Source organism: Chiloscyllium plagiosum, unplaced genomic scaffold (assembly GCF_037043375.1).
Source record: "Chiloscyllium plagiosum isolate Xiang-an unplaced genomic scaffold, Cpla_swu_hap1 HiC_scaffold_167, whole genome shotgun sequence".
NCBI lineage: Eukaryota > Metazoa > Chordata > Chondrichthyes > Orectolobiformes > Hemiscylliidae > Chiloscyllium > Chiloscyllium plagiosum.
The window spans coordinates 56,928-78,538 of record NW_028270306.1 but is presented as its reverse complement, the minus strand read 5'-3'; the positions used below and the strand labels follow the sequence as shown (position 1 = coordinate 78,538).

Sequence of the window (21,611 nt, the reverse complement as noted above, 5' to 3'; positions counted from 1 at the left end):
CAGATTTAACATTCTCAATCTTACTCCAGGGACACACGGGACCAATGCATCGCACTTTAAGAGTAAAGAAAACCCAAGTCTAATTTAAGTAATATTTATTTCCCAAAACCTGTGAAATTGTTATTCTGAGTAACAAGATGCTGCTGATCATATTCATCAATGCAGGGCTCCCAGTAGCTCTGGCCATTTCCAAAGCACACACGAGACAGAGACTGAATCTTCTTGATCTTTATTCCTTTTTGCAGATTTACATTGACAGAAAACAGACTTCAATTAACAGCCCAGACAGAGGAAGCTGCACAAATTCACAGCCACAATGGAGCTTGAGGAAAACACTTGTGGAGATTTTCTCAATGACATAAGAATCCTGTCCCTTTAAGTAGTGACAGAAGCTTAAATTCGAACTGGCGGCTGAGCAGGAAGGAGATCTGGTTTACTGAAGCAGAGATTTCAGAGGTTCACATTGTTTTGTACAGCTGACAGTTTTCAGCATCTTCGAGAGGTTTTACTTGGCATCACAAGTCATCACTATCCCCATAAAACACTCCCAGGACAGGGTCAGCACGGGGTTTCATACAGAGTAAAGCTTCCTTTTGATGATCCCAATGACCTGCCTTAACCCTTGAACCTCAGAAATGTCACCGAGCCAATCCCAAGAAGGAAGAGAGTTGAAATTCAGTGCTGACCATGACCTTTGTCCTGCCAGCTCAGCCCTGTTCTATTTAAAGTTGTGTCTCCTCTGTGGACTGTCTTGAACACTCTACACACATTCTGATCTCCTGATGCTCTTGCTGAGGGGAGAGAGGAGAGGGTCACGTGGGTGAGGGCACAGGAGAAGCGAGCGTTGGACTCCCAGTCAGACCCAGAGAGGGTCAGCAGGCTGCTGACACTGTAGGTGCTGTCCGAAGCTCGCTGGTAGTTGCTGGTCTGAACCCCGTCCGAAATGACTGCACCGTCCTTCTTCCACTGCACCTCCAGCTCATCGGGATAGAAGTGATTGGCAAGGCACACCAGGGTGGCAGTGCCCTTGGCATTGACCTGCTCTGGGGAGGGGGGCAGCAGGGTCAGCTTGGGCTGAGAATTTTCACGGCCTGAAAGACAAGACAAACAATTTTAATCCCTGCCATTCAAAGGGATTTCAACTCTGAACATTCACTGGCAAAACAATCCATTTGAACATTTGTATTCAATACCTAACAGACCCCATAAAAGGACAGGGCCTTTTAAAATTGCTTCTTGGGATGTGACTGTCACTGACAGGGCGAGCATTTATTGCCCATCCCTAATTGCTCCTGAGAGGGTGATGGTGAAAAAGAAGGGGCAGTTTTGGATCATTCTTTAGGGAATGAATGTGGGCAGCTGGAAGGGCTATCAATGGGGGAGCACTTCAGTGACAGTGATCGGAACTCAGTGAGATTGAGAGGAAGGATGGAAATGGAGAATAATGGAGCAAGTGTGAAAGTTTTCATTTGGGAACAAAACCATTTTACTAAACTGGGCAGGGATTGGGGAAAAGTGGGCTGAAAGACAAAATGCAAGGGTGAAATTTACCAGGACCTGAGGAAAGCAAAGAGCTGACAGGATGAAATGTGTCCAAATGAAGTGAAGGAAATCCCAGTGATGTTTTATAATCACAGAAAGAACAAGAGAATGAGGGAATGTGTGAGGCCCATTCGAGAGCAGGAAGGGAACTTGTGTGCAGTGGTAGAAGATGGAGCAATGGTTCCTCATGAAAACTTTTGGTCTGATTTTACAAAAGAGAGGGACAAAGCAGAAACTGTAGTTCAGGAGGAGGACTGTGCAATATTGGAATGGCATCTTTCACATCTGAAAGACTCCCAGTTCATCCAATGAAAAGAAAGATCCATGCTGTCCCAAAGACATTTGCAGACAGTGTGGGACTTGTTTGAAATGTGGTCACTGTTGTAATGTAGGAAATGTGCAAGCCAGATTGTACACAGCAAGATCCCACAAGCAACAGTGAACCAAGGAACATTTTTGAGTGATGTTTGTTCAGGAATAAGTATCAGCCTGAATACGATTCAAAGAGAAAGTAACTAGAACAGTTGGATGGAAAATGAGGAAATGAAAGTTAAGGGAGAAGGTAGGAATACTGGTTAGTGATGGAATTGATTGTTACCAGAAAATAAAAGGAAAGGGACAGAGTATTGTGAATGTCATATTGTACTGAGGAAACTTAGAAGTGCAGGGAAGAACAATATAGAACAAGCTTAGAGGTTTTGTCTCTTAACACATGAACCATTCGGAATAATGTAGACAAAGTGGTACCACATAAAACAAGGGAAATCAAGTTTGTGAGGAGTTTAAACTAACTAAAGAAGGTGGGAGCTCAGGAGAAGTTATTAAAGTATCCAGACCAAGTAATAGGATTGAGAGTATGGAAAGGATCAGGAATCGAATTTGAGGCACCGTAGGGTGGAATGGTAGATCAGTGGTTAGCACTGCTGTCTCACAGCTCCAGAGACACAGACTCAATTCCAACTGACTGTCTGTGTGGGATTGACACATTCTCCCCGTGTCTCCTTGGGTTTCCTCCCATTGTCACAAAGATATTTTGGTTAGGAGGATTATCCATGGGAATTGTAGGGTGGGTGGGATGCTTTTTGGAGGGTCAGTCTGGGCGGAATGGCCTGCTTCCACACTGTAGGGATTCTGTGATTTCTGACGGAGATAACTATGAGAAGGAGGCAGTCAATGCATGACTGAGGGTGTTGTACTTAGATGCATCGAGTTTATGAAACAAGGTAAATGAGCCTGTAGTGCAAGGACGTGGCTGCAAGGGAATCAGGGTTGGGAACTAAATATCCAGAGATGCACATCCTATTGAAAGGAAATGCGAGGGCATAGAGGGTCAAGTGTGAAGAAGGAACTGAAGGTAATCCTTGTTAGTCAGGAAATGGTTTTGGGGAGATTGATGGTATCAAAACTTGTTAGTCCCCAGGAGCCAGCAAGTCATCAGAGTATTTAAGAAAGTGGGTGTAGAAATAGTGGACACATTGTTGATCATTTTCCAACATTCTGTCGACTCTGACAGAGTTCCAATGGACTGGACAGTATCCAATGTAACTCCACTTTTTAATAAAAGGAGGGAGAGTGAAAAATGAGGAATTATACATGAGGAAAACGCTGGAGTCAGTTATTAAAGATACAATAACCGAGCATTTGGAAAGCAGTGACAGGATCGGTCCAAGTCAGCATGGATTTACTGAATGGAAATCAGGCCTGACACATCTTCTGGAAGGTTTTGAGGATGTGATCAGTGGAGAATGGACAAGGCTGAATCAGTGGACAACAAAAATTGATGAAAAAGTTCAGCAGGTCTGGCAGCATCTGTGGACAGCAATCGAAGTTAACATTTCAGATTGACTGACCCTCTCTCAGGACCCAGTGGATGTTGTGTTCTGGACTTTCAAAAGGCTTTTGACAAGGTCCCATACAAGAGATTAGTGAGCAAAATTAAACCTCATGGTATTGGAGGTAATGTATTGACATGGAGAGAGAACTCGTTGGCAGATAGAAAGCAGAGAGTTGGAATAAATGGGTCCCTTTCAGAGTGGCAGGCAGTGATGAGTGGGGTACCGCAGGGTTCAGTGCTGGGACCCCAGCTGTTCACAATATACATAAATGATATGGACAAAGGAATTGAATGCAATCCCTCCAAATTTGCAGATGACACTCAGCTGGGTGGCAATGTGTGCTGTGAGGAGGATGCTCAGAGGCTGCAGAGTGACTTGGACAGGCTGGCTGAGTGGACAAATACTTGGCAAATGCAATATAATGTGGGTAAATGTGAGATTATCCACTTTGGTGGAAAAACAGGAAGTCAGATTATTAGTGAATGGTGAAAGTTTAGGAAAGAGTGAGGTGCAATGAGAGTTGGGTGTCATGGTGGAACAGTAACTGAAAGGGAGCATGCAGGTGCAGCAGGCAGTGAGGAAAGCTAATGGCATGCTGGCCTTCACAGTGAGAGGATTTGTGTATTGGAGTAAGGATGTCTTGCAGAATTAAGGCCTCAGCTTGAGTATTATGTGCAGGTTTGGTCTCCTAGTCTGAGGAAGGACATTCTTGCTATTGAGGGAGTCCAGCGAAGGTTCTCCAAACTGATTCCCGGGATGGCAGGACTGACATATGAGGAAAGACTGGATCAACTGGGCTTGTACTCACTGGTATTTAGAAGAATGAGAGGAATCTCACAGAAACATATAAAATCCTGATGGGATTTGACAGGCTCGATGCTGGAAGAATGTTCTTGACATTAGGAAAATCCAAAACTAGGGGTCACAGTCGAAGATTAAGGGTTAAGTTATTCTGATGTTGTGAACCTGTGGAATCAAGGGACATGGGGGTGGAGTGGGAATGGGATAATAGATTGCGTAATCAGCCATATTGAACGGTGGTGCAGAGTCAGAGGGCTGAGTGGCCTATTCCTGCAGCTATTTTCTATGTTTCTATGTTTCTAATGATGGGTAGAGGTGTGAGGGTGGTGGGGGTGTGTGTGGGAGGAGCAGGTTTATCCTGTCAGGAAGAACTGAAATTTCATCAACAACAAGCGGAAATATGGAGTTGGAAAGCATAGAATCGGTGTGAGTCAACTTAAGGACCCACAAAATAGCAAAGGGCTTGATGGGAATTATGTACAAGTCTCCTCTCAGTAGTCGGGATGTGGGGCAGAAAATAAATCAGGAGATAGAAAACGCATGTAAGAAAGGGATTATTACAATAATCATGGGGACTGCAATATGCAGGTGGACTGGGAAAGTCAGGTTGGGAATGGATCTCAGGGAAAGGAATTCATGGAATGTCTGCGAGATGATTTTTTTTGGAACAGTTTGTGGTAGACCCACTAGGAAACAGGTAATTCCAGATTCGGTGATGTGTAATGAGGCAGCCCTGATTGGGGAGCTGAAGGTGAGTGAACCCTGAGGAGGCAGTGACCATAATGTGATACAATTCACCCTGCAGTTCGAGAAGGAGAAGCTGGGAATTATATGAAATAATATCAATGAGCAAGTTAGACAAAGGAGAGCCAATGGGTTTCCAGAAGGCCTTTGACAAGTTGCCACACAGGAGGCTGCTAAACAACATAAGAGCCCATGGGGTTTGGAACCCACGACTGACGTGGACAGAGAGTGGAAATAAATGGGTCTTTTGCAGGATGGCAGCTGGTGCCTTGTGCAGTTCAGCAGGGGGCAGTGTTGGGACCTCAGCTATTCATGTAACAATTAATTATATATTAACGATCTGGGAAAAGGAACTGAGGGCATTGTTGGTAAATTTGCTGATGACACAAAGATGAGGGGAGGGACAGAGGGAGTTGATGTAGCAGGGAGGCTGCAGAAGGACTGGAAAGGCTCAGAGAGTGGGCAAAGAAGTGACAGATAAAGGGACTTAGGAGTCCTCTTTCAGATTTCACTTAAGGTTAATATGTAGGTTCAGTTGGCAATTAGGAAGACAAATGCAATGTTAGCATTCATTTCAACTGAGTTAGAATACAAGAGCAAGTATGTACTGCTGAGGCTGTATGAGACTCTGGCCAGACTGCATTTGGAATATTGTGAACAGTTTTGGGACCTGTATCTAAGGAGGGGTGTGCTTGCATTGGGGGAGATCCAGAGGAGGTTTTGAGAATGACCCTGGGGGTGACAGCCTGGTCTGTTGAGGAGAGATTGAGGACTGTGGATGTGTACTTGATAGAGTTCTTAAGGACATGCGGAGGTCACATTGAAACTTACAGAATACTGAGAGGCCTGGATAGAGTGGGCAGGGATGAGATGTTTCCACCAGTAAGAGAAACATGGACCAGAGGGCACAGCCACAGACTTTAGGGATAATCCATTAGGACTGAGATGAGGAGGAATTTCTTCTGCCAGAGGGTGGTTAATCTGTGGAACTCATGCTGTGGAGTTGAAGGCATTGAGTGTGTTTCGGATGGACATTGATAGGTTCCTGATTGGGAAGGTGATCAAACATAATGGGAAGAAGGCAGGAGAATGGTCGTGAGAAACACATCAGCCATGCCCAAACGGCACAGCAGTCTTGATGGGGTGAATGGCCTAATTCTGCTCTGTTATCATATTGTCTTTTGAACAGACTCTGCCAAACTCTGGAACACTGAAAGGCCTGGATTTGAGCCCAGCTGGAGCTGTTTGTCATCAGAACTTTATCAAGGGATAACCAGGGAGTGGTGAGAGTGTGTACCCTGTTCCATGTGGGAACTTCAGGATGCTTCCCATCTCCTGGAATACCATGAGTTCAGGAAGTGTGGTCAGTGACAGCAGTTGGAGCTCTGGGTTTCGGAGCTTGAGCAGCAGTTGGTGTCAGTGTGGAGAGTCCGTGAGGCTGAGAGCTCCGTGGAGAGCACGTTTCTAGATGTGGTCACTCTGCAGCTTCAGAATATGCAGGGAGAGAGGGAATGGGGGAGCAGCAGACAGTCCAAAAGGACCAGGCAGCTCGTACAGGAATCCCCTGAGTGCATCCCACTGTCCAACCAGGATTCAGTTTGGAATCCTGATGAGAATGATGGTTCATCTGGGGAGTGCAGCCAGAGCCAAGTCCCTGGCACCATGGGGGGCCCAGCTGTACAGGGGGGCACAAGGAAGACTGGAAGAGCGATAGTGAGAGGAGATTCGAGAATGAGGGCAATCGATAGGTGTTTGTGCAGCTGCAGATGGGATTCCAGGATGGCGTGTTGTCTCCCACCCTGAGGGGAGAGGGGGAACAGGCAGCAGTTGTGGTCCCAGTGACAGAGGGAGAAAAGGGATGTGGTCCTGCAGTCAGAATTTAGGGAGCTCTGGAGGCAATTAGCAACAGGAGCTCAAAATTGTGAATCTCTGGATTACTCCCAGTGACCAATGCAAGTGAGGATAGGAACAGAAGGATAAGGCAGGGTGTATCTGAGGCTGGAAAGGTGATCCAGGAGGGAGCGTTTGAGATTCTTGGGATATTGGGAATGACTTTGTGGCAGATGTGACCTCTATAGAAGAGATGGGTTGCTCCTGAACAGAACTGAGTTCCTTGTGGGGTGATTTGCTGGTGCTGTTGGAGAGGGTTTAAATGAACATGGAAGAGGGGCTGTGGGAACTTGGAGGAAATATCAGGGAGGAACACCAAGGAAAACAGAATCATGCGAGAGATAGATACTCTAAAGTAAGGAATAGTAACTTATTTGGCCAGGTCACAGTGAGGGAGAGAGTAATAATTTCTAAATCCAACTGACTGTGTGCATGTATGGGCCTGCGTGGAGTATGGGGAGTAAGATTGGGGAGTTACAGACGCATATTACCAAGTGGAAGTCTGGTGTTGTTGCTCTTACAGATGAGGCTCAAATGAGGACAGGACTGGGTGTTAAATATTCCTGGATACAAGGTGTTCAATAAAGATAGGAAAAGGGGAAGAAGGTGTGGGATTGGTTAAGATCGGTGCAGAGCTGGAGAAAGAGGATGTCCCAGAGGGGTCAAGGGCAGAATGGATTTGGTTTGAGATAAGGAACAAAAAAGGTGCAATCAGGTTGTTCAGTGCAGTCTGTCGGTCACCAACTAGAGGGAAGGATGTAGAGGAAGAAATCTGGAAGAAATTCACAGCACACATTTGGGTAACTTTAATTATCAGAATATAGAATGAAATCGGAGCAGTGTGAAGGGCAGAGAGGGGCCAGAGTTGTGAGAGTGTGCTCGGGTGAATTTTCTCCAACCGTGTGTTCCCATTCCAATCAGAAAGGAAACTCTGCCAGACCTGGATCTTGGGAATGAGGAGGCCCATGTAGATCAAGTATCAGTGGGAGGACATTTCGGGAATTGTATCACAATGATTAGGGAGACAGTGGAAAAGGACAAAGGACAATCCAGAGTAAAGTCATGACCATGGATCATATCCCATGGATCACCTCCAAATGTCTCACTCTTAGAATTTTCATATTTTATTTTAAAACAGAATATGAATGAGTTACCAATCTAATATTTTGCCGCAGTATTTATGGTTGAGAAGGACATCGAAGTGAAGGAAATTCGGGAAATAAATGTTGATGTCTTGAGAAGAGTCCATATTACAGAAGAAGAGATGCTGTAATCTATTCTTTAAACTCATAAAGGTAGATAAATCCCCAGGAGCTGATCAGCTCCATCCCAGTACTTTGTGGGAATCTTGGGAAGAGACTTTGACACCCCTTGGTGAGATGTTTGTATCATCAACAGCCACAGGTGATGTGCTGGAAGACTGGAGCATGGCTAATTTTGTGCTGATACTTAGGAAGGTCTGCAAGGAATACCCTGGGAATTATAGACCGGTGAGTCTGATCGTGGTAAGTTGTTGGAGGGGATTTTGACAGAAAGGATCTAAATGCATTTGGAAAGACAAGGATTGATTAAGGATAGTCCACATGACTTTGTCAGTGGGAAAACATGTCTCACAAATTTGATTGAGTTTTTTGAAGACATGACCAAGAAGATAGCTGAGGGCAGAGTGGTAGACATTGTCTACATGGACTTTAGCAAGACCTTTGACAAGTTGCTGCATGGACAACTGGTTAGTAAGTTAGATCTGATACAAAGTTGGCTTAATGGTTGGAGACAGAGAGTGGTGGTAGATAATGGTTTTCAGACTGGAAGCCTGTGACCAGCGATGTGGCAAAAGGATTGGTTCTGGGTTCATCATTGTTTGTCATTTATAGAAACAAATTGAATGAGAATATAGGGGCCATGGTTTGTGAGTTTGCAGATGACACTAACATTGGTAGTTTCATGGACAGTGAAGAAGGCTATTTGAGAGTACATTTACATTACACATTGAGATAATAAGGAGGTGTTACATTTTGGTACAAAAACCAGGCCAGGGCTAACACAGTTAATTGTGGGGCCAGGGGGAGTGTTGTCAAACAGGGAGACCAAGGGGTGAAGGCACATAGAGGATTGAAACTGGTGTCACATGGAGACAGGGTGGTGAAGAAAGCATTTGGTACAATTGCTTCTATCGGTCAGAGTATTACGTGTGGGAGTTGTTACGATTCTCCAAGGTATTCATCAGGCCCATTCCCAGTCACCCTGCTATTGGAAGGATGTCTTTAAATTGGAAAGGGTGTAAAAAGGATAACAAGGATGTCAGCGAGATTGGAGGGTTTGAGTTATAAGGAGAGGCTGATTAGGCCTGGGCTATTTCCCTTGGAAGGTCAGAGACTGCTGGGTGACATTTTAGAGGTTTATAAAATGATAATGGGCATAGATAAGATGACTAGCTCAGGTTTATTCCCCAGAGTAAGGGAGTCCAAAACTAAACAGCAGAGGTTTAAAGCAAGAGGGGAAAGATTCAAAAGGGACCTGAGGTGCATCTCGTTCACACAGAGGGTAGTGTGTGTATTGAATGAGTTGCCAGAGGAAGTCGTAGGGGTGAGTATGATAACAACATTTAAAAGGCATTTGAACAGGTACCTGGACAGGAACGGTATGGGGGAAATTAGCGAAATGCAAGCAAATGGGACTACAGGAATAGAAAAGGGGAATAATTCATGAAGGACGTGAATATTTTGGAGATGGGGTAAAAAAAATTCCCATAGCAGGTTCAGGGATGAGGAATGTCAGTTGGGAACAAACTTTGGAGAAGTTTGGACTGTCTGCCTTGGAGAAGTGAAGGCTGAGAGGAAATTTGTTTGAGGAATTCAAAATCAGGAGGTGTCTGGCCAGAGGAAATAGGGAAAAAATGTTCCCACTCATGAAAGTATTGAGAAGGAGAGGGCACAGATTTAAAGTAATTAGTGAGAGAATCAAAAGTGAGATGAGGAAAAACATTCTCAGCCAGCGAGTGGTTAAGGTGTGGAATGCACTGTCTGAGAGTGTGGTGGAGGCAGCTTCAATTGAAACATTCCGAAGGGAATGAGACTGTTATTCGAAAAGGAACAATGTGCAGGGTGACAGGGAGAAGGCAGAGAATGACACTCAGTGAATTGCTCATTCGGAGAGCCGGCCCAGACAGGATGGGCGGAACGGCCTCCGTGTGCACTGTAACAATTCTGTGATTGTGTGACTGAGCAGAGTTAAAGCTGGGGGAGGTGGGAGCTCAGTGTCTCACTGTGCTGCTACTGCTGCTGCTGAGGTCAGTGAGATCAGAGACTGGGATAGGGAGCCAGAGCTCACATCAAACTCTGCCCGTGTCTGACACACTGAGACTGGCAGGAGGCTACTCACTGATTTCACTCCATGCTGCAGGAATGGGACCACAGGCTGCAAATGGACAGAGCTCCTCCACACGGTGAGTAAAACTAATTGACTTATATCTTGCTGCTTAAAGGGACAATGGAACTAAAGAAATACAGCTGGACACCCTGTTAGACACAGTGCTCCTTCATCAACTATTTCATTCACTGCAGCTTCTCACTCACACCTTCAACAATTCAGCATTTGTGTTTTAGAAAGTGTGTTTCAGTATTGACAGGGTTAATAACGGAGGATGGAGGTTTACTTACTCAGTCTGAGCTTGGTTCCTTTCCCGAACGTAAGCCACAGTGAGAGCTCCCAGTGCAGAGGCTGTACAAAAATCTCTGCTCTTTGCTTCCCTTTCTCACTCACTCTCACACTCTCCCTCTCACTCTCTTTCTCTCTCCCTCATTCATATGTCTTTCTGTCTCTGTCTCTCTGGGTTGTGTCCAGCTGGGCTCGGGCGGTTTGTCGAATGTATTTTTCAATGTTAAGTTTTGCAGCTGTTCTTCACGTGTGGCGATGGAGTGTAAGAGGGAAACTTGAGGCCTTCAGTAAATGGTGGACACCACAGAGACTGGAGTGTGTAGTGGACAGTGACAATCCAGCATGGGTTAGTTTGTTCATTCACATTTATATGTAACTGGATGTGTCAGTACAGGCAGTGGGACTGTGCCTATTGAGGTTTTTGTACGGCTCTGTAACACTGTGTAGGGGGAGCTGCTACCCTGCTGACAGTAATAGTCAGCGACATCCTCATTCTGAACGTTGCTGATTTTCAGGGTGAAACTGGTCCCTGATCCACTGCCCGTGAATCGATTGGAGACTCCTGTGAATCGATTTGTTGCTTGATAGATCAGGAGAGAGGGTTTCTGACCTTCTCGCTGCTGGTACCAGTTAACATAGTTGCTAACAGATTGACTGGCCGTACAGGTGATGGTTGCAGTGTGGCCCAGTCCCACTGACAGCACCGGGGGAGACTGGGTCATTGTGATGTCCCCACTGATACCTGAGGGGTCAGAGAGAAACACAGTGAAGTCAGAACTGTCACAGAAAGAGCCTGTCAAATGAGAGATTGTTGGAGACACTGAACATTCCTCTGGTTTCAGCATTTTCCCTTCAATCACAAGTCAGTGGAATTGAAGAGAAATGGAGAGCAGCTAAAGATTCAAGGTGGAAGGACAGAGACTTGTACCTGCGACACAGAATGCAAGGGGCCAGATCAGCTGGATGTGTGAAATCATGGTGTGTGCTCCTGTCCCTGTGCCTGGTTCCTGATAAACTCTCCCTTCACTGGGCTCTGCTTTATAAAGCTGCAGCCTGTGAGAGTCTGACTGGGTGTTCCTCAGTATGTAAATGGAATCAGGCAGAGAGAGCCACGTCAGCCCCTCACACTTCCTCTTCTCTCTCTCGCTCTCTTTCTCTCTGTCTCAAAGAATCATTGATGTGAACAGCACTGAATGAGGCCATTTGGCCCATTGTATCTGTGCTGTTAAACAGCGATCTGATGACACTAATCCCATCCTCCAGCTCTTGGCCCATTACCCTGGAGGTTACAGCAACACAAGGGAATATCTAAACACTGCTCCAATGTCATGAGAGTTTGTGACTCAACCAGCCTTTCAGGCAGTGAGTTCCAGACTCTCACCACCCTCTGGGTGAAAACATTTCTCCTCAATTCCCCTCTCACTCTCCAATTTGACTGGGCCTGGACTCACTCAAGTTCAGAAGGATGAGAGGGAATCTGATTGAAACATATAAAATTCTAACAGGGCTGGGCAGGGAGGAGGTTTCCCCTGGCTGGGGAGTCTCAAAAAAGGGGACCCAGTCTCAGGGGGATACAGGGTCGACCATTTAGGATTGAGATGAGGAAACATTTCTTCACTCAAAGGGTGGTCAACCTGTGGAATTCTCTACCACTGAATATATCAAGAAAAAGAGAGAGATAATTGTTTTGCATTTTAACAGCATGAGAAAGCAGGAATATGGCTTTGAGAGAGAGGGTCAGCCATGATCATATTGAATGACAGAGCAGAGTCAAAGGGCGAAATGACCTGCTCCAGCTCCGAGTTTCTGTGTGTCCATGTCTGTGTTACCTTCAATCTCGGTCCCTGGTTACTGAGTCCTTTACTCATGTAAAAAGTGCCTTCCTACCCACATTATCACTGCCCCAAATAACCTTATACCCCTCTATCAGGTCCCCTCTCAGCCTTCACTGCTCCAAGGAAAACAACCCCAACCTTTCTAATCTTATTTCAAAGCTCACATTCAGGCAGCATTCTGGGAAATCTCCCCGTACCCTCTCAAGTACAGTCACATCCTTCCCATAATGTGGTGACCAGGACCTGTCCTCTTCTCTCTCTCTCTCTCTCTTTCTCTATCTCTCTCTCTCTATCTCCCTTTCTGACTCACACTTACACTTCTTTCTCTCTACCTCGATCTCTCTCTCCCCCACTGTTAATCTCTTTCATATTCTCTTTCTCTGTCTCAAAGCCACTCCCTCCAACTCATTCACAGTTCCTCACTCCGTCTCATAATCTCTATTTCTGCATCTTTTTCTGTCTCCGTCACTCGCTCCATCTCTCGCTATAATTGAAAGCAACCAAATGTTATCTGCCCCTCTCTATTCCTCCCTCTATTTCTCTCCCACACTCTCTGCATCCCAATCTATAGTCTCTCTCCCTCCCTTTCTGGCATTCTGTCTCTAACCACACTCATATCACACACACACACACACACACACACACACACAGAAACTCTCTCTCTCTCTCTCTCTGTCTTGCTTCTCTCTCTTTCTGACAGTGTCCTGGGTGGTGACAGTTGAATGCAGGATAAATCTCCCTCTGCTCTGCACCACTAATGGACATTAACCCTTTACCCCAAAAGGATGTATTTTCCTGGAGTAACTCCCCATTTCCCAAATTGACCAGGGTTTGGCCTTGCTCAGGAAGACAAACAAATTCTTGTCAAAAGAAAGGCAATTCTGTGCTGTTGGCCTATTCTCACTGGGGACTGATTTGGACACAAACCTCATTCCATGAAGGCCCAACAGAGAGAGGATATCCTCAGGCCATCAGTGTGAGCTGGAGGGACAGGACAGATTCTGACCCACTGACCCATCCTGTACATTCACAACATGTTCCAATCCCTTTCCCTTTCCTTCCACTTCCATGATGAGTCTCTGAGTCAGGCTGTTTCACTGGGATGAGGGTTGGACTATCACACAGTTACAACAGAAAGGAACTGACCCCCATACCCAATAGCGACCGGTAAACATAGGCCTCCTTCCTGCTGGAACCTCCAACAGAGACCAGTAAACATGGGCCTCCTTCCTGCTGGAACCTCCAACAGAGACCAGTAAACATGGGCCTCCTATTCACTGGAGTTTCGGTTGGAGACGAGTAGATGACTGAGTTTTTGAAGAAGTAATCACGAAGATAGATAAAGGTACAGCAGTACACTCTGTCCACATGGACTTTAGCAAGGCCTTAGACAAGGTTCCCTTGGTAGACTGCTTAATAAGATTATATCACAGAGGATCCAGGGAGAGCTCGCCAATTGGATAGAAAATTGGCCTGATGGTAGGAGGCAGAGGCTGGTGAGAGAGGGTTGTTATTCAGACTGGAGGCCAGTGACCAGCCATCTGCCACAAGAATCAATCCTGCATCCACTCTTGTTCATCATTTATATGAACAATTTGGATGAGAAAATAGCAAGAACGGTCAGGAAGTTTGTGGCTGACATTAAAATTGTTGGCATCGTGGACAGGGAAGAAGGTTATCCAACAGTGTGATGTCATCTTGATCAACTGGGCCAGTGGGTCAACAAATCCAGATGGAGTTTAATTTCGATAAATGGAAGGAGTTGCATTTTGGTAAGACAAACCAGGGCAGGAATTACACAATTAATGGTAGAGCCATGGGGAGTGTTGTTGAACAGAGAGACTGAGGGGTACAGGTACATAGTTCCTTGAAAGTGGTGTCACAGGTAGACAGGGTGGTGAAGAGGGTATTTGGCACACTCACCTTCACTGGTCAAAGCAGGGAGTACAGGAGCTGGGACATCATGTTACAGCTGTACAAGGCATTGGGAAGGCCATATTTGGACACTGTGTACATTTCTGCTCACCCTGCTTTAGGTAGGAAGTTATTACACTGGTTTGGGGAAAAGAAAGATTAATTGGAAGGTTTGAATCATAAGGCAAGGATGGATAGGCTGAAATGTTTTCCAGGGAATGCAGGAGATTGAGGGGTGACCTTATAGAGGTTTATATAATCATGAGGGTCATAGATAAGGTGAATAGCTAAAGTCTTTTCCCCAGTGCAGGGGAGTCCAGTACTAGAAGGAATAGGTTTAAGTCGAGAGAGGAAAGAATTTGATGGGGCCTGAGAGACAACCTTTTCACACAGAGGTTGGTGTGTATGTGTAATGAGCTGCCAGGGGAAGTGGTAGAGGCGAGTACAATTACTACATTTCAAGGACGTTTTTACAGGAACGTGGATAGGAAGGATTCAGAGAGGATTGGGCCAAACACAGGCAAATGGGACTAGTTCAGTTTTGGAAACTTGGTCAGTATGGATGAGTAGAGCTGAAGGGCCTGATGCCATGCTGTAAACCTCTATGACTCTATGATGATGTATACATGGGCCACCTTCCCATAGGACCAGTCAACATGGGCCTCCTTCCCACTGGATTGTCCAGTATCTGAGCTGCAAAACCGACATTGTGTCCACCACATATGTCTCTTATTTCAATCTCAATCATATTGTCTGTCTCTGCACAGAAACCCTAATTCCTGCTTGTCCCACCTCCAAAATCTATGATTCCAATGTCCTCTCCCATCTTCCTGGATCCACATTCCATAAATGCCAGCTTGTCTGATATGGAGTGGTCTCTTCCCTGTCTTACCATGTGTTGTTCCAGAATGACCCCCGACCTCACTGCCAGCCAATTGCCTCCATGGCCTCCCTCCTCCCTCACTCTGTGTCCTGCTGCAGACTCACATTCCCTCCCTCCCCCTTCCATCTTCTGTCTCTGGTCTCCTGCCCATTGCTGCTTCCTCCATCCCACTATTGACAGCAGAGCCTTCAAACCCCTACGGCGTGCTCTCTGCCCTTCATCCCTCCCCCTCTCAATGGCTGTGCTATTGAATTTCCTGTTCACTTCCATCACTTTTGGTTCACTGTTGCTTTGCCATTGATTTGCTGACTTATTCTGGTACATCTAGTCTGGCCTGTTCCCTCTTCTGTAAACTGGGTTGTCTGTTTCTCCCAGTCTTTGTGTAAAGGTGAGTCTAAGTGTGTGTAAGCTCTTATACAACACAGGCAGAAGTCACTGAGCCGATTGTGACAGTCACATTAGTCCAATGAGTCCCATTTACCCAGCCCTTCCTGTATAACCCTGCAATTGTTTCCTTTTCAGCTATTTCTCCAAATGCCCTTTTGAAAGTTGCTGTTGAATCCACTTCCACTCACCTTGCAGACAGTCATCATGAACTCGCGAGATAAAAATGTTCCTATCTTCTCTCTTGTTCTTCAGACCCTTTCTGAAATGTGTGCCCTTTGGTTACTGACCCTCCTGCCTGGAGAAACAATTTGTCCTGTATTTACTGCATCCAAACTCTCTAATTGTGAACCCTTCATTGAGTGAGACCTATTTCCAGCACAGGGGGAGAACATTCAGCCTGTCAGATAAATGCTGTCATTTCAAGGAGCAATCCAGTCAGTCCCACCCCCTTCCCTACTCGACCCCCAGAGCCTTGCAGGTTTATTTCCATCAAGGGCCCATCCAATCTGCCATTGCAATCACTGAGTGTCTTCACCTGCCTCACCTGAATTGGCACTAATTTCCAAGTCATTACCAATTGCTGCTAAAAACAAAGTTCTTCCTGACATCCTGTATCTCTTACCGAACAAAATGTAAGGTATTCTCAATGTGAAGATGAGATTTTGTCTCCACACGGACTGTGCGGTGGTCACTCTTACTGATACTGTCATGGACAGATACACCAGCAGCAGGCAGATTGGCGAGGGTGATAGTGAGTATGTTTTTCCCTCTTGTTGGTTCCCTCACCACCTGCCCCATGTCCAGTCGAGCAGCTGAATCAGGTGGAACTTGACCAGCTTGCTCAGTAGTGATGCTTCTGAGCAGCTCTTGATGGTGGACTTTGAAGTCCCTTACTCAGGGTATATCCTGCATCCTTCCCACCCTCAGTGCTCCCTCCAAGTGTTGTTCAATATGGAGGAGGACTGACTGCTTAGTTGAGGTTGGAGGGGAGGGCGGTGCTCTGTGGTAATCAGCAGGAGGTTTCCTTCCCCATGTTTGACCTGCTGTCATGTGGCTTCATGGGTTCCATAGTTAATGGTGAGGTCTCCCAGGGCAACTCCCTTCCGACTGTACACACCACTGTGTTGCCTCCCCTGCTTGGTCTACCCGCCAGTTAAAAACTGAATGAGGGAAAAATTCTGTGCAGGTTTCACAGCTTGGAGACAGAGCTGCTGCTGGATTCTGTTTCTGATCTCCAAGTGCAGGCGTGTGTGTCTGTGAGAGAATGACTGATACTTTTTCCATCACTGAGCTGTTTCTGCAAAACAAATCCCAGAACCAGCCTCCTGTGCTGTCAGATTCCAGGGAGTGCAGACAGTTCACAGTTTTCTCCCGTCTCAGTAACAAACGTCCAGCTGCTCCGAGCTCCTTCTTTCACTTCCTCTCTTGGTGAAGTTTCAACCTTGCGATCTGACAGTCTTTGCAGTTATTTTTTACACTGGGGCTTTCTGCTGTGGTCAGAATCTCTAATAATAAGTGTCCAATCAGTGACAATCACAGCAGCTAAGAGCAGTCAGGGCTGAGGAGCCAGGCTCACTGTGAAACACGTTGGGAAGATCAAAACCATCCTCCTCAGATTCTGGTATAAACTCCAGCCCTCTCTCTGAGCACTGTCTGCTGCTCAAACAGACTCGTTACATCCTTGGCCACATCTATGTAAATGATCTGAACTCCATATCGAAAATCTCAGCCATGTCTGGGTCTCCAAACATGACCATTCCAATGCTGTACTTGCACTCATCACAGTCACAGCCCTCCATAATCTTGAGCTCATTCCAAATTCTGCTGCCCATATCCCAACTTGCACCAAGTCCCATTCCACCAACCCCCTGCACCCCATGTTTACATTGGCTCCTGGCCCAGAAACACTTCAATTTTCAAATTCTTATCCTTGTTCTCAACTCTCTCCCTGTCCTCCACCTTCCCTATCTCTGTGACCTCCTCCAAGCTGCCTCACTCAGTGTCGTTAGCAATCTTGGATATATGGCTCTCTAATCCTTTATGCACATCATTGAGAAACATCGTGCATAGCTGAGCACAGATCCCTGGGGACACCACTATTCACATCTTGCTCATTAGAGGACACACACATTTTCCGTCCTCTCTGACTCCTACCTCCAAACTAATTCTTGACATAAGACAAATACTTTTCATGGGAGAAAGCAGAGGTTAATGGTGGAAATTGCTTGTCAGACTGGACGCCTGAGTCCAGTGGAGTGCCTGAGGGCTAGGTGCTGGGCCCATTACTGTTGGTTATGTGTATCAATGATTTGGATGAAAATCTGTAAGGCATGATTAGTAAGTTTGCAGAAGACATTACAAAAGGTGGTATCATAGAAATTATCAGATATTGCGGCAGGACCTTGATAAGCGGGGGAAGTGGGAAGAGAAATGAAAATTAAATTTATGTAGATTAGTGTGAGGTCTTGAATTTTAGAAAATTAAATCAAGGTCGGGGTTTCATTGTGTCGGGCTTAAGGAGTGTAGTGGAACAGTGGGATCTTGCAGTTCAGGTACACGGTTTTCTGAAAGTTGAGTTACAATTAAACAGGGCAGTGAAGAAGGCTTTTGGTGCTCTGGCCATTATCAGTCGGGGCACTGGGTACGGGAGTTGAGAAGTCTGAGTTTTTGGGAAAGGTTGGACAAGCTTGGACATTTTTCTAAGAGTGGAGGAGACTGAAGGGGAATCCTTTAGAAGTGTATAAGACCATGAGAGACATGGATAGGGTGAATGCACCCAGTCTTTTTCCCAGGGTTGGGGAATTAAGAGCGATAGGGCAACAGTTTAAGGTCAGAGGGGAAAGAGAAAAAGGGAACCTGAGTGGCTACATTTTTACACAGAGGGTGGTACACATATGGAGTGAGCTGCTAGTCGAAGTGATTGAGGCGGGTTCATTAACAACATTTAAAAGGCATTTGGACAAATACATAGGTAAACTTTTGAAGGATATGGGCCAAGTGAAGGGAAACAGGTTTAGTGTGGATGGGCATTTTGGTCAGCACGGTCCAGTTTGGGCCAAAGGGCCTGTCTCTGTGCTGTAGGACTCTATAATTCCATATGTTTCCATGTTTATGAACAGTCTCTCAAACATAGAAACAAAGGAACTAGGAGCAGGAGGAGGCCATTCAGCCCTTCGAATGGGCTCTGCTATTCAATATGACCATGGCTGATCATCCAACTTAATCCCCTGTTCCCACTTTCTCCCCATAACCTTTAGTCCCTTTAGTCCTAAGAACAATACCTATCTCCTTCATGAAACTATTTAATGTTTTGGTCTCAACTGCTTTCTGTGACAGAATATTCCACTAGCTCCCCAGGCTCTGGCTAAAGAAATGTCTCCTCATCTCAGTCTGAAATGCCCTTTCCCTTTTCTGTAAACTGTAATTCCTGGTTCTGGATTCCCCAGTCATCAGGAACATCCTTCCTGTGTTTTTCCGGTCTTGTCCTGTTAGTACTTTACAGGTTTCAAAGTGATTCCTCTCAATCTTCTAACCTCCAGTGAATATAATCCTAACCAATCCAGTTTCTCCGCAGATCTAAGTGCTGTCATCCCCGGAATCAGTCTGGTAAACCTTCGCTGCTGTCCCCCCACAGCCAAAACATCCTTCCTCAGATAAGGCAACCAAAACTGCACACAATACAATCATAAAATCACACAGTATAGAAGAGGCCCTTCAGCCCATTAACTGTGTACCAGCCAAACTACACTAAACCTACACCAGTCCCACTTTCCAACATGAGGCCCATAGTTTGAATGTTATGACATTTCAACTGCTCATCCAAGTACTTTTTAAAGTTTGTGAGGCTTCCCAATTCAACTACACTCCCAGGCTCTGCATTCCAGACCCACACCGCCCTCTGGATGAAAAACATCTTGAAACCTCCTATCTTTCACACTGAATGTGAGCCAACTTGTTATTGACCCTCCCAAGAAGGAGGACAGCTGCTTTCTCTCCACCCTGTCCATTCCCCTCATAACCTTATACACCTCTATTAGGTCCCCCCTCCACCTTCTCTGCTCTGAGCTGATCCAATTTCTCTTCATCACTGAAAGGTTCCATCGCACACAACATCCTGGTGATTCCCCTCTGTACCACATCCAGTGCAATCACATCCTTCCTACAGTGTGGTGACCTGAACAGCACACAGTACTTCAGCTGTGGCCTAACCAATGTTCTGCTTAACTGCAACATATCCTCCTGCTTTTATAACCAATACCTGAAATGACAAAGGCAAGTGTCCCATATGCCTTCATAACCGCTCTGTTAACCTGTTTTGCCACATTCAGGAATCAGCTGACAAGTACACAAAGATCGCTCTGTTCATCTGAGCTTCCTCAGTTCAAAGAACAAAGAACAAAGAAAATTACAGCATAGCAACAGGCCCTTCGGTCCTCCAAGCCTGCACCAATCCAGATCCTCTATCTAAACCTGTCACCTATTTCCCAAGGATCTGTATCCCTTTGTTCCCTGCGCATTCATGTATCTGCCCTGGTACATCTTCAATGAGGTTGTCATGCCTATCTATATCATCTCCACTGGCAACATATTCCAGGCACCCACCACCCTCTGCGTAATCAACTTTCCATGCACATCTCCCTTAAATGTTTCCCCTCTCACCTTGAACTCATGACCCCTGGTCATTGAGTCCCGCATCCCGGGGAAAAGCTTCTTGCTATCCACCCTGTCTACACCTCTCACGGTTTTGTCGACCTCAATCTGGCCCCCACTCAACCTTCATCTTTCCAATGAAAATAATCCTAATCTACTAAACCTCTCTTTATAACTAATGCCCTCCATACCTCAATTCTGATGAACCTCCTTTGCATACTCTCCCAAGTATCCACAATCTTCTGATAATGTGGTGACCAGGATTCTACACAGTTTTCCAAATGTGGCTGAACCAAAGTCCAATACAATTTTAACATGACCTGCCAACTCTTGTACTCAGTACCCTGTCCGATGAAGGAAAGCATGCCATCTACCTTTTTAACCACTCTATTGACTTGCATTGCCACCTTCAGGGAACAATGGACCTGAACACCCAGACCTCTCTGTACATCAATTTTCCCCAGGGCTTTCCATTTACCATATAGTTCACTCTGGAATTGCATTTTCCAAAATTCATCACCTCACATTTGACCAGATTGAACTCCATCTGTCTGTTTCTCTGCCCAATTCTCCAATCTATCTATGTTCTGCTGTATTCTCTGACAAACCCCTCCACTACCTGCTATTTCACCAATCTTAGTATCATCTGCAAACTTAATAATCAGTCAACCTATGCTTTCCTCCAGATCATTTGTGCATGTTACAAATAAGAGTGGTCCCAGCACAGATCCCTGTGGAACACCACTGGTCACAGTTCTCCATTTTGAGCAACTCCCTTCCACTATTACTCTCTGTCTCCTGTTGCCCAGCCTGTTCTCTATCCATGTAGCTAGAACACCCTGGACCCCATGTGACTTCAATTTTTTCATCAGGCTACCATGGGGAACCTGATAAAACACCTTACTGAAGTCCATGTATATGACATCCACAGCCCTTCCCTCATCAATCAGTTTTGTCATTTCTTCAAAGAATTTTATTGAGTTGCTGAGACATGACATTACCTGCACAAAATCATACTGCCTATCACTGATAAGTCTATTTTCATCCAAATGTACATTTATCCTATCCCTCAGTATCTTCTCCAGCAGCTTCCCTACCACTGACATCAGGCTCACTGGTCTATAATTACCTGGATTATCCTGGCTACCCTTCTTAAACAAGGGGACAATATAAGGAATTCTCCAGTTCTCTGGGACCTCACCCGTGTTCAAGTTTGCGACAAGGCCCCAGCTATTTCCTCTCTCATTTCCCTCAGTAAATTGGGATAGCTCCCATCTGGGCCTGAGGACTTGTCCACCTTAATGCCTTTTTGAATACCCCAAAATTCCTCCCTCCCTGTGCTGACTTGACCGAGAGTAATCAAACATCAATCCCTAACCACAACATTCATCATTTCCCTCTCCTCGGTGAATACCGATGTAAAGCACTCATTAAGAATCTCACCCATTTTCTCTGACTTCACGCATAACTTTC

The 21,611-nt window shown here is 45.7% G+C and overlaps 1 protein-coding gene across 1 annotated transcript; it reads right to left on the bottom strand.

Moving 5' to 3' along the window:
- Positions 1-213: 213 nt before the first annotated feature.
- LOC148133956 (immunoglobulin kappa light chain-like) lies at positions 214-11,510 on the bottom strand. Its single transcript, XM_087985728.1, has 4 exons — positions 11,398-11,510; positions 10,917-11,211; positions 10,472-10,503; positions 214-1,091 (listed from the first exon to the last, which is right to left on the bottom strand). The coding sequence occupies exons 1-4, from the start codon at positions 11,444-11,446 to the stop codon at positions 676-678; spliced, it is 792 nt and encodes a 263-aa protein (XP_087841854.1). The 5' UTR covers positions 11,447-11,510; the 3' UTR covers positions 214-675.
- Positions 11,511-21,611: the final 10,101 nt, after the last annotated feature.

Coding starts and splice junctions, on each gene's coding strand:
- LOC148133956 (XM_087985728.1), bottom strand. CDS start 11,446: ATGATTTCACACATCCAGCTGATCTGGCCCCTTGCATTCTGTGTCGCA. Junction 10,504..10,916: donor CAGCAGGGTAGCAGCTCCCC/CTACACAGTGTT, acceptor CTCACTGTGGCT/TACGTTCGGGAAAGGAACCA. Junction 1,092..10,471: donor AGGAACCAAGCTCAGACTGA/GTAAGTAAACCT, acceptor CTTGTCTTTCAG/GCCGTGAAAATTCTCAGCCC.